Here is a 17,405-nt window from a genome sequence, read left to right on the forward strand (position 1 = left end):
GATCTAAAGACTTATTAAAGATATAAATAGTAGCTTAAATCTAATACTAAAGCTATACTAGTACACTAAATAAGCTCTAACTACGTTCTTAATACTTTATACCTTTTTTATAAGTTCTTTTAGCGTTAGTAAGTCTAAAGCTAATCTTATTACTAGTTATATTACCTTACTACTTAACTAAAGCTTAATTAAGCTTTTTTATTATTACTATATTAATTACTTTTCTCTTAAACGCGCTACTATTACTACCTTTATAAGTTCTTTTAAAGTTATTATTTTAGAAGCTATTATAGAGGCTATTATAAACTACTTTATTTATACTATACTAGAGGCTATTATAAGCGCTCTAAAGAGCTACTTTACTAGTACTTTAAAGCTATACGCTAGGCCTATTAATATTTCTATTTTATCTATTTTTATTATTTCTATTATATATATAACTAGCGTAAAATCTTTTATTATTCTTTTTTCTAGTCTTACTTTTAAAAAGCTTATTAGTAAGATATATAAGCTTTTTAGTAGATATAACCTACTTTTAAAATAATAGAAAGAGTATTCTATTTAGAATCTTACTAAGATATACTTAATTACCTACGCTATTTATATCTATAACTAAGTATATAAAGTAAAATTAATATTAAGTCTATAGCTCTTTCTAGCTCTTAAAAATACTATACTTTAGTAAAGAAATACTTTAGCTAAGATACTTTATAAAAGTAATAAAAGCTAGAATAATAAGAATATAGTGTTTATAGCTTATTTTATATAGTAAAATACTATTTATTAGATAGTAGCTATAATAGAGTATTATTACTTCTATTAAAACCTAAAGAAATAGTTATTATATTATAGTTATTAAAGAATATATACTATAAAGCCTATTATAGTATTTCTATTACTACTATATTATATAGTTTTTAAATACTACTTAAGCTTCTAGAAGTTATATAAATAAGTATATAGTCTTAGTTAGAAGCGTTAGTACTAATAGTAATATATACTAAATATCTTAAAATCTTAAAATTTTCTAGCTATTCTAAGATAATAGCTAAGTATCTTTTAATATCTTTTTACTAAATAGAGTCTACAAAATTAGGCTTAAGAGCACTAATTACTACTCTATATACTTCTCTATTAGAAGCGCAAAGAGTAAAGACTATATTAGATATTACTACTACTAGTAGGTTAGACGCGCTCTAAATAGGTATAATAAATAATATAAAATACAAGACAACATATTATCTTAAAAATTCTAAAGAAATATATATTTATAATATTTATACCTTAGTACCTTAAGTCTAATTTAGTTATCTTTATAGTAAAATAATATTAAAAGATATTAAAAGATGTTAAAAAACTTTAAGCTAGTCTCTTTTAGAACTACTAAATAATTTTAATATTAATTTAGTATATATTACTATAGTAATATAGTTATTTTAGACTTATTCTACACTTATCTATATAACTTTCTTTATTCTATAACTAGAAATAACTAGAAATAACTAGAATAATATATAGTAATAGGTATACTACTAATAGAACTAGCTATATTTATTCTCTATTAACTATAATATAACGCTGTATTAACTCTCTAGTACCTAATAATAATAACTACTATTCTTAACTGCAAAGCTTTATAGCTATTATAGTAGCTATCTACTTAAGTATAGTAATACTTAAGAGACTATTTATAAACTTCTTTTTATTATTATTTAATATACTATTAAAATAGCTAATAATTCTATTTAAAGCTCTAATCTATAACTTTATAGTATTAGAAATAAGTTTAGAAGAGCCTAGTTCTATAATTAGCACTAGTCTATATATAAAAGTATAAATATAAATAGTATAGACTTCTAGCGTATCTATAGTAATAGAATAGCTCTAATTAATATTAATAATAAGCTTAGAGTAGTAAAAGAACTTATATATATTAGTAGTAAGCTCTTTAATAGTAAAACTAGTAAGAAAAAGAATTAATAGCCTTACTTTAGGTAAATACGTCTATAAGATAATAGTAGTAATAAGAGCTTTAGAGCCTTTAATAGTATTAGTAAAGTAGCTCTTTATATATTTTAAGACGCTTCTTATAGCACTTAAAATATTAAGTATTATATTATAAATAATATCTTATTCTATAGCTACTAAAATAGCTTTAAAAATAGTTTCTCTAATAGTCTCTCTTCTAGTAGACACAGAGTAGCTTATAGTAGATTTATAATAGTAACGTAATTTAGAGAAAAGTAATTAAAAGATAAAAAAATAATTTAGTAGAGTATTAGTAAGGTAGTAAGGTAACGTAACTAGTAAGAGATTAGTTTTATTTTTATAAATACTAAGAAAACTTATAAATTATTTAATATAGTAGTATAGTAACGTAGCGTTTAGTATTAGATATAAGCTACTTATGTTTTTAATCTTTAGAGTTCTAAATATTATTATTATATAAGTATAAAAAATAGAAGAAGCGCGCTTTTACTAAAATTTTAGTATATATATTCTAACTATAAAGCTTTAGAATATATTACTCTATTAGTTATAAGCTAATAAGTGTATATAATTAGATTATAATTCTCTTATAAAGTTCTTTTATAAAGTATTTAGTATTATAATTCTCTTATAGAGTATTAAAATAGCTGCTTTATAAGCCTAAAAGATTTAGAAGCTTTAACTACTTTAAAGGTAGTAGCGCTAAAGCTCTAAGCTTTAGCTTACTTAATACTATACCTTTAAAAGTAAGTAAAACCTTTAGTTATACGTTTTTTAGAGTACTAGTAATAGTTTTTACTTTTTTAGAATTAGTAGCTCTTTAAGCTATAAGTATTACTACTTAAGATTTAGATTTCTGCTTAATAATATTTACACCTTTTAGAATAGTATTAAGTACTATACTAATTGTTACATGCTAAAATTAAGAGGTCTCGACTATATCACTTACCATGTACGAAACACCTCTTGATACTAATGTTCTATCAAGAATCCCTATGTCTGATTTGGTTAAGTTTGCGAGTTTCACAATTTTCCATGTCTCTTTGTCGCCTGTTATTTAATACAGAAAACATTCCACTACTCGGTTTTATCCGATGATCTCAAAGCAGAGAGATTATTGCATGGACTGCGGTCTATCACCTTTTTACTTCCCACTAGGTAGCTACTTCGCTTGCCATATATTATGTGAAGCTTTGAGGAGATAGACGCTTTCATAGAGGCTGCTAAACGTAATATAAAGTAAACGCAAGTAAATACTTTAATCTACATTGCAGGACCAATAGCTCGGAAGATTCAAGCCTTGTACTGTACTACTTCACCAGGCAACATATGGATGTTATTACCACTAAGAATGACTAGTATAATGTACATGTAGAGCGCTCATCGCAGAGCACACACTCACTGCTACTTTGAAAGGGGTGATGCGAGATGCAAAGAGAAGACCTAGTCTCGTTTCTTCATGATGTACTGAGGAGTGCACGCGTGCAGCTTAACGATTAGGGCCGGGAAGAGATCTCAGTACCCATATCTTGCGGAATGAATGCTTGGCAGAGGTGATGGAAACCCAAGTGACCGAGGAAGCGGACGTTAAAGGCCGTAGACCTACCTGGTCAGGGTAGGCGATCGCAACAAGAACATAAAAGAAGTGGACGGGCATCGTTTGCGAGACGGAGGAGCGTGAGATATGGTCGTGTGGCCCAACGGGTGACTACACCAAGTCGTTGAGTAATGGGGGGAGAAAGCTACCGTGCCGCAATTGCACAGTGACCGGGATGATGAGGCGGCACGGGTGAGGCGCGTGAGAAGGTTGAGGGGGTGATAAGGGATGCGTGGGGTACATGGTAGATGCAGAAATGGAAGACTACTCTACTGCCATTTTGTATACTAGGTTGTGGGTTCTTGGTGGAAATTGTGTAAGTTTTAAGCTGGATACTGAATCTCATCTTAGAGAAGTCTGTAATCTTAATGAGTTCTTTACATTCTTCCATTCGACTACGCATATAAATAAAACGCTATTCGTGGGGGGTAGTAAGGAGTCAAGCAAGCCTCCTTTCTATCAACATGCATGATTAGGATGCTTATTCAAGAAGCAAAGTCTTCGCAAATTGCCAAGCCAGAGCGCGACGCGGTTTGAATGTGTACAAGGCTTGTGTTTACGGTGTCGCTGCAGTCCATCTTAAACAGACGCGCCGTTACATCGCGTCTCCTACAAATACGTGCGGTGATGATGTAAAAGTCGTGCCGACAACCGAACGTTGAAGCCATGACGTCGAAGAAGCAAAAATAGCACGACCAACTGCATGTTTGACAGTGATCGTCATAGCTCACGATGTGGCTGTTTCGGGCTTCTTCACAGATGAATCCAGACTCGAAGAGTGCCGGAGAGCTGACATAGATCGACAGACTCGTATCATTTCACGTGGCGTGTGTTAGCCTTGCGCAGTTTTGTGGCGGGCTGATCAAACCCCTAGATGCTCAGAGGAGCGTTGTTGTGCACGGGGAAAGTGCCGTGGCCGGGTGCGTTAGAAAGAACGGGAGATGGGCCGTTGCCGCGGCGCTCGGGGTATGCTGGCTCTTGTTGCATGACCATTACTCGTAGACTCGTAAAGCGGGAGTATGAGTTGTTCGTGCAACGTTGGTTTTGGAGCGTCTAGGCGAGCCTGGTCGGAGTTGTTGAGCGCTGCCGTGCTCCTTGCCTTGACATTTCATGTTCTTGCCCAGGTGGATTAGTATTTGTTGGCGCATGACTTACTGCTGTCTCGCGTGCTTTGGGCCGGCATGTTGGATGCTGTATCACGGCGACCTGCATGTGGGAGAGGAGACGTGCGTGGCGTGTTTCATGAGGGTGAAGGTTGAGGCTATCGTGACGCTGTGCTCTGCGGCCGGAGTCGTAGCGACAGATAGCGCGATGTGGGGGGGAAGAGGCTGTCTCGGAGCTTGGGCGCTGCCTTGCATGGCATTACCAGTCGATTTGCAAAACGCGACTACCCTGCAGTGAAGCTTCCACGGTGGAGGTGATGATCGCGCGTATTGCCCGGGAGACGCGATAGGGTGCGTGGTGTTTTTGGGCATCGGTGTTGGTAGCAGGTGCCGCGCATGTGAAAGATGCGACGCCGGGAAGAGCCGCACGTCGACCAAGGCAAGAGCGTCCAGCGTCCAGCGTCTACCAGGGAAGGCGCGATGGGATGGCAGGTATAAGAATAGACTTTACGGCGTGGCATGGTGTTGGGTCGGGGTCGCTGTCAATGGGGTAAGTTCAGTCCTAGATGCGGGATGGACAATTGATTGCACGGAGATAAATGCGATGAGAATAGACAAGACAAATCGACTTGGAGATGTACTATGTACTGTAGACGTCGACGTGACATGAGCTACTGCATATCGCCACACCTTCTTTGGGCGTCTGATGCGGGCGCGCATGAGTCGGCGGGCTGCAGAGCAACGGGCAGAGGGCGCGCTTCAGTCAGCGGCGGCAGGCCGTTGAGAAATTAGAGGAAACACGTCCTGAAACAGACGTATTCGGAGTAGGGTGGAGGTATAGCTGCCCTGGTGGAGATTAGGTGGTAGAGTCGCTAGCTAGGACTTGAGCACGGCAAAACCAGCCCTGGAGAGTCGGCCAGATCCATCTGTGCTTCTGCTGCGATCACTTCTGTCTGTACCAGCTTCTGCCGTGCATCCCCTCTCCACGTATCCAGCGACTGAGCTGCCCACGGCGCCGCCCATCCTCTGTCTTTCTCCCCTTCCGGCCTGGTCCCCCTCGGCTGCGCAGGCTCGAGGTGTGACGTTGAAGCGAGTGGACATCCGCCATTCCCAGGCCCTGGGACACTCTGCAGGCCCGCAATGGACGACAAGTCATCAACGCGGCCCACGAGGCTGACCAAGAGAGGGCCGTCCAAGGAGCGAGGCCCGCCAATAGCCTATTTGAACAAGGGCCCGACGACGCTGAAGCGTGCGCCCAGTGAGTAATAGTGATGTTGCTGTGTTCGTACCGTGCCTGCGATACTGACTCCATAGGCGCCGCCTCTTACTTCCAGCCGAATCTTGGCGTAGCACCTGCAGCATCCTCGTCGCAGTCGCCAGCGCGAGGCCTCTCCCGCTCGCCCTCGCACACCCTGCGGCCAGTCTACGAGCCGCCGAACCCGCACGCCTATGATCTGCAACCAGTCCACGTTGGCCAGCCCTTCGACCGCATCGTCGAGGAAGCTCTGAACGCCTCGAGCCAGCCGCGGCCCGCCCTCCAGCACTCACACACCGACCAGCCTGCGCAGAACCGCTATCTGCGTCAGTCGCGCTCCTTCACCTCCAAGATGGACTCGACGACGACCCCGCCCTCGACCACGTCGAGCAAGACGAACCGCTACAGCGACGGCAGCGGCGATGCTGCCAAGAAGCGCCTCTCGGGCGGCGCAAAGAAGAAGGGCACCTTTTCCAACTTCATGAGCAGCATGCTGGGCTCGCCGCGCCGCCCGACCATTTCGACGCCCACGAACCCCATGCACGTCACCCACGTCAGCATCGACAACCACACGGGCGAGTACACGGTGGGTAGCCCCTCACTGTTGATATGTGTGTGCTAACTGTGTCAGGGCCTCCCCAAGGAGTGGCAGCGCATGCTCCAGCAGAATGGCATCTCGCAGGAGGAGCAGAAGCAGCACCCCCAGGCCGTCATGGACGTGGTCAACTTCTACAAGGACAATGCCGAGAAGAACGAGGAAGATGCCATCTGGGACAAAATGGGCCCCACGCAGCCTCAGGGATACGCGTACCAGGCCAACATTGTGCCCCAGACCGCAAACTACCAGAACTCAAACTACGGCTCCAACCAGCCCCCGCTCAGTCCCCCGCAGAGCCCGCGATTCCCACGGAACGACCAGTCTAGCTTCGAAAACCCGCGTGCGCCTCCTCCCGTTCCGCGCAGCCTGACCTCCCCCGTCGTTAACTCTCCTCCAGTCAATGTTGCAGCCCTCGTGCCCAGCCGGCCAGCGCCCAAGCCTCCAGGTCCTCCTGCTGGTTCCGCTGCGCCCATGCCAAACAGACCTGCCCCCGCGGCCCCAAGTCCGATCATCACCCAGCACCAGACCCCTCGCTACGAGAACGACTACCCCCAGGCGGCCTATGCCCACCCAACTCCCTCAGAGAGCCCCAATGGCTCTTCGGCAATGTCCCGCACCCGATCCAACACCACGGGAGGAACGCCGCCGCGATTTGATTCCCCAGCCAGTTCGACCCCAATCTCTCCCGCCCAGCAATACCAGCAGCAGCAGCAACAGGCCATGGCCATGGCAACCACGCAGCAGCCAAAGGCACCTCTAGGGAGGAGCGTCAGCCAAAGAGCCCCGCAACCAAACTACGCACCACCTGTGGTCCCTGCGCCGCAGCAGCAGCCGCAGATGCAGATGTCCCAGCCGACACCCCAGCAGGTCTTTGCCCAGCAATCGGATCCCCAAAACATTCCATTACCATCGCAACAGGCTCGTGTTGGTCCCGCGCCCCGGCCACGCCAAAGGCCGAGGCAGAGTCAGGGGCCGGATATCGTGGCCAAGCTCAACGCCATCTGTACCAATGCCGATCCCCGGGAGAGATACCGCAACCTCAGTAAGATCGGTCAGGGTGCTTCTGGTGGTGTATTCATGGCCTACGAAAATAGCACCAACAAGTGTGTAGCCATCAAGCAGATGAACCTCGAGCAGCAGCCCAAGAAGGACCTGATTATCAACGAGATTCTGGTTATGAAGGACAGCAAGCACAAGAATATTGTAAACTTCATGGATAGTTTCCTGCTCAGAGGCGATCTGTGGGTGGTTATGGAGTACATGGAGGGTGGAAGTTTGACGGATGTCGTTACTTTCAACATCATGTCCGAAGGTCAAATAGCTGCCGTGTGCAGAGAGGTAAGTCTTTATGTCCCGCTCGAAGAACTCCGCTAATTTTCCAGACCCTCCACGGCTTGCAACATCTTCACTCCAAGGGCGTCATTCATCGAGACATCAAGTCGGACAACATCCTGCTTTCCCAGGAAGGCAACATCAAGCTCAGTATGTTGAATTCAGAATCACCACCTTCCACTAAGTCTAACACATTTCACAGCCGACTTCGGTTTCTGCGCGCAAATCAACGAAAGCCACAACAAGCGCACGACCATGGTAGGTACCCCCTACTGGATGGCTCCCGAGGTTGTCACTCGCAAGGAGTACGGCCGAAAGGTTGACATCTGGTCGTTGGGTATCATGTCCATCGAGATGATCGAGGGAGAGCCGCCGTACCTGAATGAAAGTCCACTCCGTGCACTGTGGCTCATCGCGACCAACGGCACACCGACGATCAAGGAGGAACATGCCTTGTCGCCAGTGTTCCGTGACTTCTTGGGCTTCTCGCTCAAGGTCGACCCCGACAAGCGGGCTAGCGCTCACGATCTTCTGGTGGTAAGTACATCGTGATTGCTTGTCGTCGATAGTCGCTAACAAGATGCAGCACCCCTTCATCCAGACCGCTGAACCGCTAGGCACATTAGCGCCACTGGTACAATCGGCGAGGAAAGCAAGGGCAGAAGAGAGGCGGAAGAAGGGTGGTCTGTGAAGTTTCTTATTTCATTGTGAATGTCTCTTAACACCGGAACTTAGGTACGGACAATGCGCAGACCAACGGCCGCGATTCGTCAAACACGAGCACGAATTCGTTCGCCGATTGGTATGGCAAGACGATGGAACTATAGGTGACGAAAAGGCGCACAACGATGAACAAACGCACGTGGTGGAGGCTCACAATTTCGCATCCCCAGTGGCAGCTCGGAGCCACCCGCCCCTCATGGTCGTGTCGCGGTACCACCCCCTGCTCGGCAGTCAGTATGCAAAGGTCGAAGCCTCATACTGCTGTTCTACACAACGAGCATTGTCGAGCGAATTAGCAAGCGCGTCATATCCTGTTCAACTGCTCCTATTCGCGAGCGCATTATTTATGTTGTTTCAAATACTCCGAGTGCCGATGTAGGCATACATCCCATCTCATGATCTGGCAGATTTCTTGGGTTACAGAAGGAAGCGCATCTCTTACGACTATCTCATATACAAATGTGTGCAATTTTAGTGTCTATACGATTTGGGGTTACAAACTTGGCCGGAGGTGGCAATCTCGGCATATAGAAAAGTCGAATATGAATATTCTTCCTGTGTACCTACAATCGATCGATATTCAGGGGCGTATATTGTGATGGGCGTTGACATGTCTGGCTTGGTGAATTTGCGACCCGAGCATTGTGGCTGAGTAAGGGCCGCCACATCGTCGTCATTGGCGGGGAGCTCTAAGCCCGGTTGCATACGACTGACTGCGACACGAACGACTTTCACTCTTCCTATAACACATAACACGGCCTTTCCCCGAAACTACCCTTACTACCTCGCGCGCATTTGCGATCCATCCGCTCACCCTCCGCCCTTCTCAACTTCACACCTTTACCTCAACTCGCGTATCGACTCCAGGCACCCGCGCCCCCGGAGAGCTTCCCCATACCGAGTCTCACGACACTTAGAAGCAGGCACACGTCATGTTTCGCGCGCAATCCAACATCTTCGACGATGTTGTCGTAAAAGCCACGGACGAAAATCTCACGAGCGAGAACTGGGAATACATTTTGGTACGGTCAGCACTCGCGATGCCTTGGGCGGCGATTTGGGCAGATGTCGCAACATCCGTCCAGCCACGACCATGCGCCTTATATTCCAGCATATGCAACAGATGCTAACTGACTACGCAGGATGTATGCGACAAGGTTGGATCGTCCGACACAGGCGCCAAAGATGCGGTCGCCGCCATGATCAGGCGGTTAGCACACCGGAATGCGAACGTACAACTATACACCCTCGAGCTGGCCAACGCCCTGAGTCAGAACTGCGGGATCCAAATGCACAAGGAGCTTGCCTCACGGAGCTTCACAGAAGCGCTGCTGAGGCTTGCCAACGACCGCAACACACATCAGCAGGTCAAGGCCAAGATACTGGAGCGCATGCAAGAGTGGAGTGATATGTTCGCCCGCGACCCCGACCTGGGCATCATGTCTAATGCATATATGAAGCTGAAGTCACAAAGTGAGTTGGGGAGGTGACGGTCCCATGTGCAATGCTGACAGGTCTTAGACCCCAACCTCCGAGCGCCTTCCAAGCCACAGAAGACGCAGATCTCCGACGTCGAACGCCAGAAAGAGGAAGAAGAGCTACAAATGGCGCTTGCCATGTCGATACGAGAGTCGAAGGGCGCAGCGCCGACGGCCGCCAAGTCCAATACGCCCCAGCAGGGCGGATCGACTCCCAGTGCCCAGCCCGAACAGCCTTCGCAACCCCTACCGTCAGGCACAACCGCAGCGACCGTCTCACGTGTACGAGCCCTCTTCGATTTCCAACCATCCGAACCCGGTGAACTACAGTTCCGTAAGGGTGACATTATCGCCGTACTCGAATCGGTATACAAGGACTGGTGGAAGGGATCGCTGCGTGGGCAGACAGGTATCTTCCCGCTTAACTACGTGGAGAAGCTGCAAGATCCGACGCGCGAGGAGCTCGAGAGGGAGGCACAGAATGAAGCTGAAGTCTTTGCACAAATAAGGAATGTGGAGAAGCTGCTTGCGCTGCTGAGCACAAGCTCACAGCCAGGCGCAGGCGATGCGCGAGACAACGAGGAGATCACCGAGCTCTACCACTCAACGCTGGCTATTCGGCCGAAGTTGATCGAGCTCATCGGAAAGTACTCGCAGAAGAAGGGTAGGTCAATCGTAAGAAGCGTTACGATCAGCGCTAACTCTACTAGATGACTTTACACAGCTGAACGAGAAGTTCATCAAGGCTCGTCGAGACTACGAGTCCATGCTGGAGGCATCCATGTCCCAGCCACAACAACCTGCGTACGGCGGCCGTCCTGGATATGGCGGCTACAATGCACCGCCCCCCTCAAACTACCAAGGATACCCACCAGTATCATCTACCCCACACCAAGATCCAGGCCGCTACGCTTATGGTGGAGGACCTCAGCAACATGGACCTCCCTCCCAAGCACCACCTGTAGGCTCAAGCCCTGCATTCTTCATGGTTCCCCCGAACGAACGGACACAGCAAACCCCCAAACCGGGACCGCCATCAGACTCTTACACGCTACCTCCAGGCAGAGTACCAGTAGGAGGTCGACCGCAGAGCTACGCACCCCAGGAGCTAGCGACCAGTATATACGACTCACCAGTCGACAACCGCCAGTCATTCCACGCTCCCAGCCAGCCACCACAAGGCTACGAAACGGGCGGCTATCCACCACAGCAAGCCCCTCCCCAAGGCCCACCACCAGGACAACAGAACCCATACGAGCAGCTCACCTCACCTCCGCCACAGCAAGCCCCACAAGAACAACAGCCTCCATCTGACCCTTACTCACAACAGCCGCCTCAGCAAGGTTACGGATATCCGCCGCAACAGCCTGGCTACGCACCACCTGCGCCGCCTGGTAACACCTCTAGCCCCGCACCGCCTGCTCAGGGATACTTGCCATATCGACCTGGAGGCCAACAAGCACCCAGCGCGCCGCCGGTCGGTGGAGATGACGCAGCGGGCTTTTACCGTTAGAATCGGCCGTGGGGGTCGATGGGCGGGTGATGGGATGTGTAGCTGTAGTCGTAGTTGTGTAGTATAACAACAGGTTTCTAAATACGAGATATTATCAAGTTGCACACTGGGTTCTTCACATGGTTTTGCTGATGGTATGGGGTCTTTTATATATACATACATTTCCCCAGTCTCCAGTCTCCGGGTTTCAGGATACGATGATATAGCGGCGGTTCGCTGTTGCTGCGCCGCTTTGGGGGGATGTCTTTGTTGATGTTAAGGCTGTTTTTGGATGAGGGAAGGGGGGATGCGAGGTGCGAGATGCTGTTTGTTGGATATGGATTGGATGTGGAAGGCAGATTTCCGGTTATTGTAAAACACGTTGTGTGATTGAGGGATTTGATAACAATACTTGTAAGAAGTTGGGATAGTGTGGACTTGGTAGAGATGGAGATTGTAGAGAGGGTAGCATGGGTTTTTGTTGTTACTGAGTATTGAGGTTGTGCGGGTAGATTGAAGGACTAGTTACCTAGGTACACTTTCTCTCTCATCGGTTAAGGGGGGGTTAGAGCGTCTTTCCGTACTTCATCTCTGCATCTCGATACATGTGGATTAGAACGAGAAGTGGGAAGAGGGCGATCTTGTTTGATTTGCCGGACGGGTGCTGCAATACCTAGGTACCTTAATGGAGTGAATACACAGTTCATGCAGGGAACGCATTGATACCTAGGTATAGCCTGCCTGCCTTGAATATTTTGATGTTTTGATGTCATGGCAGTGTTGCACCACGATGATCATCTCTTTGTTCGGTTGAAGGGACGAGTGAGTCGTTTCTTTATGTTTGCACGCTTTGCGACGCCGCATCGTGAGACTGTCTCTCGATCATGCCGGATACAGTCGTAGGGCTTTCCATGGGCCATGGCATCGGCATCATTCCTTTATGATAACCGGAAGGAACATCCGAGTCGCCTCTTTGTCTTTGCGATGCCTCCTTAGAACTTCTTGTCTATTGGTTGGCTGGCATACACAAGCAGGGTACCTAGGTATCGAAGGATATAATAAGACAAAATACACGTCTTTCATATTACCTGGGTATGCACCTTTGCTTGCCCACGTCCACATCCACACCCGCGTCCACTCGAAAGGTAGAGTCAAGTTTATTCCACACCATGCATCTGCCCAAGGCATTTCTCCCCGCCGCCTTCGCAGCAACAGTCCTATCTGCCCCGTCTACCCTAACCACCCCTCCACCCTCCACCAACACAACCACCCTGATCCGCCGCGGCGACCAATGCAACACCGCCCAACAACACTACCCCGACACCCCCTCATGGTCCGCCGCAATGCGCCAATTCTGCTCCCTCCACGGCTCCGGCCCCATATTCTCCGACAGCGCCACCGTCTTCACCTACACCATCACCGGCCACGACAACAAGCCCATCGACTGGATCTTCAAAGTATCCATCCACAACGAATTCGCGCACCATTTATGGAGCTGGATACCGTTGACGCAGGAGTGTCTGGACGGGTTCACGGCGTTGACGAAGGGGGAGGGGGGTGGGGTGGGACAAAGTTGGTGTTATTGGAAGGCGAGGACGAGTCAGGATGATAGTACGGGGTTTTTGGGGGGCAAGTGGACGCAGCATATGCCCAAGGAGAATCAGCCTGATGGGTATATTACTTGGGAGAGTAGGGCGAGGAAGGGGAAGAAGGGGATTTGAGAGGGGGTAAGAAAGGGAGGGTGCGAGGATAGTAGAATTGAAGGAGGGTTGGAGACGGGGTTCTTGTTACTACTTTAATGTTCTTGGTCATATGGGCGGCGGTGTGGAAGTTCTCTTCTTGGTGGTGGTCTTTTTCTATGCTCTTTTTCGAGCGTGCCAGAGGCGCCTGGTAGTTTGCGGTGGCGGTAGCCCATCGGCCATTCTTTCTCGTTCTCTTTGATAGCCTCCAGTACTATCTCACAAAATCGTCGATATATGCTTAGCGGTCGATGTTTTGCTTATACGCAGTTGAGACGAGAATATTCGTGCCCATCATGAATTCATATTTCTCTGGTAGCGACTAACGTGCGCTGGGATGTCCGTTCCGTTGGAAAATATAACCCAGACGAATAATATTTAGTCAGTTGAATACAGATAAACGAATGCAAGTAGTGGATTGCAATTATCGAGGCGTGTGGAGGTTAGCGGCTCTCCAGGGCTAGGCTCGACGGGATGGATCCATTGGAATTAGTCGGGTGGGGCGCCTTCGGCAGGGGTCCAACACCGACCAAAGGGAAGTTCGAGTACCTTCGAGTAGCTTTCTGGCCACCTGTGCTCTCTCTCCCATTGCACTATCGCCTACGACACCTGCAACTGTAGCAGTCGTCTCCACATCAATTGAACCCGCACCGCCTGTCCAGTCACGTAATGGCCTGCTGAGTAACGGCATCAAGACCCTGTAAGCTATTTCCTGGTAAGCTCCGAGTGACAACAGGCCCATTCCACGGTTGCATTACTTGGTACCCGCACTGCCGGTAAAGCTTTCCAGCGAGAAGCGACTTATTCAATTCGGCTCTTACTTCTCAACCATCCACTAACCCTCCACCCCCAGAACAAGAAGTACACCGCCCACCGAAATCTCAATCCCAACGTCAACGTCAAGCTGGCTCCACGCTGCTAAGCTGCCCACCCACCGTCCACGCGAACACCCTTTGGTCAACTCGAAACGGTTTATACTCAATCATGGCATCTGAGCAAGTTGCTACCTCTGACGACGGTCTGACCCCGGCGCAGAGGCTCATGCACAATCATGGAGTCGAAGATCACCATGTCACTGTCGAGGACGTCCCCGACGAGGATGAGCTTGCCGGCTCTGCTCCGCTCAGCGACAAGGCAGCTGGCAAGCAACCTGCCTCGAAGAAGCCTGCCCTCAACACGTCGTCTGAGGAGGCCTTCCCAGCTCTCGGTCCCGCCAAGCGCACTCAGGCTCCTGTCGCGCCCACCTGGGGCAAGAAGCCTGCCTCGGTCACCTCCAACGGCGTCAATGGCAGCGCGCCTGCCCCGTCTGCTCCCAGCCGTGGCCCCGCCCTCCCGTCCATGAACATCCCCGGCAAACACACCGAGCGCATCTCCCTCGCTGCCCACCAGGTCGCCCCTCGCGGTGAGTTGAAGAAGCCCATCAACGAGATCGTCCGCGATATCAACAGGCGCTCCAAGGCCAAGCTCGACTACAAGCAGGGTCAGGGAGCTCTCATCTTCGAGGCCACCGGTCCGGTTGAAGCGGTGAGGCAGGCTCTCAAGGAAGTTGCCAACGAAGTCGGCTCCAAGGTATGCCACCCATCAATTGTACTCTGGCCAAACTAACATCTGCCAGCAATCCGTCGATGTCCCCGTCCCCGCCTCTGTCCGCGCCCACATCATCGGTCGTCAAGGTTCCAAGATCCAGGAAATCAGCAAGCGCACCGGTGCCCGCATCCAGGTTCCCAAGGCCGAGCCGGGCGAGGATGAAGATACTGTGGTCAACGTTCACATTGAGGGCAATGCCTTGACTGCTGAGATGGCTCGTCGCGAGATCGATGCCATTGTCAACGAACGCACCTCGACCGTCAACCTGCGTCTGAAGGACATCCCTGCCGAGTTCTATCCTTTCCTCGCAGGTCCCAACAATGTCCACACCGACAGACTTGTCCAGGGCCGCGACGTCAACATCCAGATCCCGCAGTACCACACTTGGCAGTCCCAGGCACCTCCTCAGGCTACTCGTGGCCAGCCCATCCCGTTCGCTCCCCAGGCCAACTTCCCCATCCAAGTCTCTGGTGACCGCGCCGCTGCACAGCAGATCCAAGCTGAGCTCGAGCGTCGCGCTCAACAACTCCGCCAGCAGTTGGCCATCGAGCAGCGATCCATCGAACGCGGCAGGCATCAGTTCATCGTTGGTGACCGAGGCAACTCTCTCCATGACTTCTTGGAGGAGACTGGCTGCAGCATTGTCCTGCCCCCGAGCTCCGACGACAGCGAGACAGTCTACATTGTCGGCCCGCCCAACAAGATCGAGCAGGGTATCAACAAGCTTGAGGACCTTGCTGCTAGCATGACCATGGCTACTGCGGATGCTGCTCGTGAGCACAAGGGTCCCAACGCACAAGCGCACGCACACAACCTGACTCGCTACCTTCGTCAACGCAAGGCCCTTGCTGACCTTGAGCGCATGCACGAGGCCAGCATTGTCGTACCCACAGACCGTGATGCCCCGACTGGATGGGAGATCTACGCTCGCGACGGAAAGAACAGCATGAAGGCTCGTGGCGACATCATGAGCGTCTTCCAGTCGCACCCACCCAGTCGTTTCGCGACCATGAATGTCGATCCTTTCTACCACCAGTTCTTGCGTCAGCAGAATGCACCAAAGGTCCGACAAGACCATGGCGTTCACATTGTCTTCCCCGACGAGACCGAGCAATCGCCAGAGTTGATCCTTGTCTACGAGGGTGACGCTCCTTACAACGAGTACTCCATTCCTCGTGGCCGACCCTCTCCAGCTGAGATTAAGGCATACCAGCAAGGTCTGCAAGACGCTCAGCGATTCATCATGGGTCTGACCAAGAACCAACCGCAAATCGACACTCGTGGCCTCGAGTCCAACCCCAAATTCCATCGCAAGATCGAGCAGTTCGTCAATGAACAGCAAGAAGGCCTTACACCCGACCAGGTTCCCGTACAGGCGCTGTTTGGTCAGCGACGACCGGAGCCCCACAGCCGCTCAAACAACAGCTTCGCGATCCGTGGACCATCGAATGCTGTTGATGAGCTCAACAAGAAGATTCTCGCTTTCATCGAGCAAGCTGAGAAGGACGAGCTTGAGCGTAACCACGTTACAACATTCGACTACCCCCAGAAGTACGCTAGCCATCTTGTTGGCAAGGGCGGAGAGAACATTCAGCGTCTGCGCCAGAAGTACGATGTTGATGTTCAGATCAACGACGGCAAGGTCGAGCTGAAGGGACCTTCCGCCAAGGCACAGCAGTGCAAGAAAGACATTCTTGACATGGCTAAGAAGCTCGAGGACGAAGCTACCCACACCTTGAAGGTTGCGCCTCAGTTCCACCGCGACCTGATCGGTGCTGGTGGCAAGCAGGTAGAGCGTCTGCAGGACCGCTACGGTGTTCGCATCAACTTCCCTCGACGAGCACAAAACGACGAGGAGACAGCAGATGTGTCATCACAGAAGAACGTTCGTTCGGGTCAGAACCAGGATGAAGTCATCATCCGTGGACCCAGGAAGGGTGCTGATGAAGCCCGTGATGAGGTGCTTAGCTTGCTCCAGTACATCAAGGACAATTCTTTCAACGACACTGTCTCGGTCGCTCAGAGCAACATTCCGCGTCTGATTGGATCAGGCGGTCGCGAGATGGAGAACCTCCGTCTCGAGACTGGGTGCCAGATTGACGTTCCCGGCGCGCGTGATGGCGCTGATCCATCCGGCCGCGCGGAGATCAAGCTCAAGGGTACTAAGAAGGCTGTTGAGGAGGCCAAGAAGATCTTGCAGCAGCGTGCCCGCGAGTTTGATGATACCATCGTCGAGACTCTGGATATTGACAGGAAGCACCACAGGAGCCTCATTGGTGGCAGCGGTGCCAACATCCGCTCCATTGTCACCTCAGCTGGCGGACCTGACAACTCGCGCGACTTGGCTCGTATGGTGCGCTTCCCCCGCCCCGAGTCTGATGAGACGACTATCCGTGTTGAGGGTCCCAAGAGTGTGGTTGAGAAAATCGTTGCTGCTTTGAAGGCACAGGCCTCTTCGCTGGAGAACCAGACCACCGAGACCATCGAAGTCTCGCCTGATAAGCACCGTCTG

General features: G+C 49.5%; 2 protein-coding genes across 2 annotated transcripts; both read left to right on the forward strand.

Moving 5' to 3' along the window:
* Nucleotides 1–5,829: 5,829 nt before the first annotated feature.
* J4E93_007136 (uncharacterized protein) lies at nucleotides 5,830–8,565 on the forward strand (the record flags this gene model as incomplete). The annotated part of the gene is made up of 6 exons (XM_049345046.1): nucleotides 5,830–5,947; nucleotides 6,004–6,530; nucleotides 6,576–7,880; nucleotides 7,925–8,024; nucleotides 8,077–8,411; nucleotides 8,461–8,565. The coding sequence occupies 6 exons, from the start codon at nucleotides 5,830–5,832 to the stop codon at nucleotides 8,563–8,565; spliced, it is 2,490 nt and encodes an 829-aa protein (XP_049197971.1).
* A 1,231-nt stretch (nucleotides 8,566–9,796) lies between these two features.
* HSE1 (ESCRT-0 subunit protein hse1) lies at nucleotides 9,797–11,588 on the forward strand (the record flags this gene model as incomplete). Its single annotated transcript, XM_049345047.1, has 3 exons — nucleotides 9,797–10,070; nucleotides 10,119–10,739; nucleotides 10,786–11,588. The coding sequence occupies 3 exons, from the start codon at nucleotides 9,797–9,799 to the stop codon at nucleotides 11,586–11,588; spliced, it is 1,698 nt and encodes a 565-aa protein (XP_049197972.1).
* Between the last annotated feature and the right edge of the window lie 5,817 nt (nucleotides 11,589–17,405).

The sequence above is a fragment of the Alternaria ventricosa genome (assembly GCF_023758065.1).
Source record: "Alternaria ventricosa strain BMP 2768 chromosome Unknown scaffold_12, whole genome shotgun sequence".
Taxonomy (NCBI): domain Eukaryota; kingdom Fungi; phylum Ascomycota; class Dothideomycetes; order Pleosporales; family Pleosporaceae; genus Alternaria; species Alternaria ventricosa.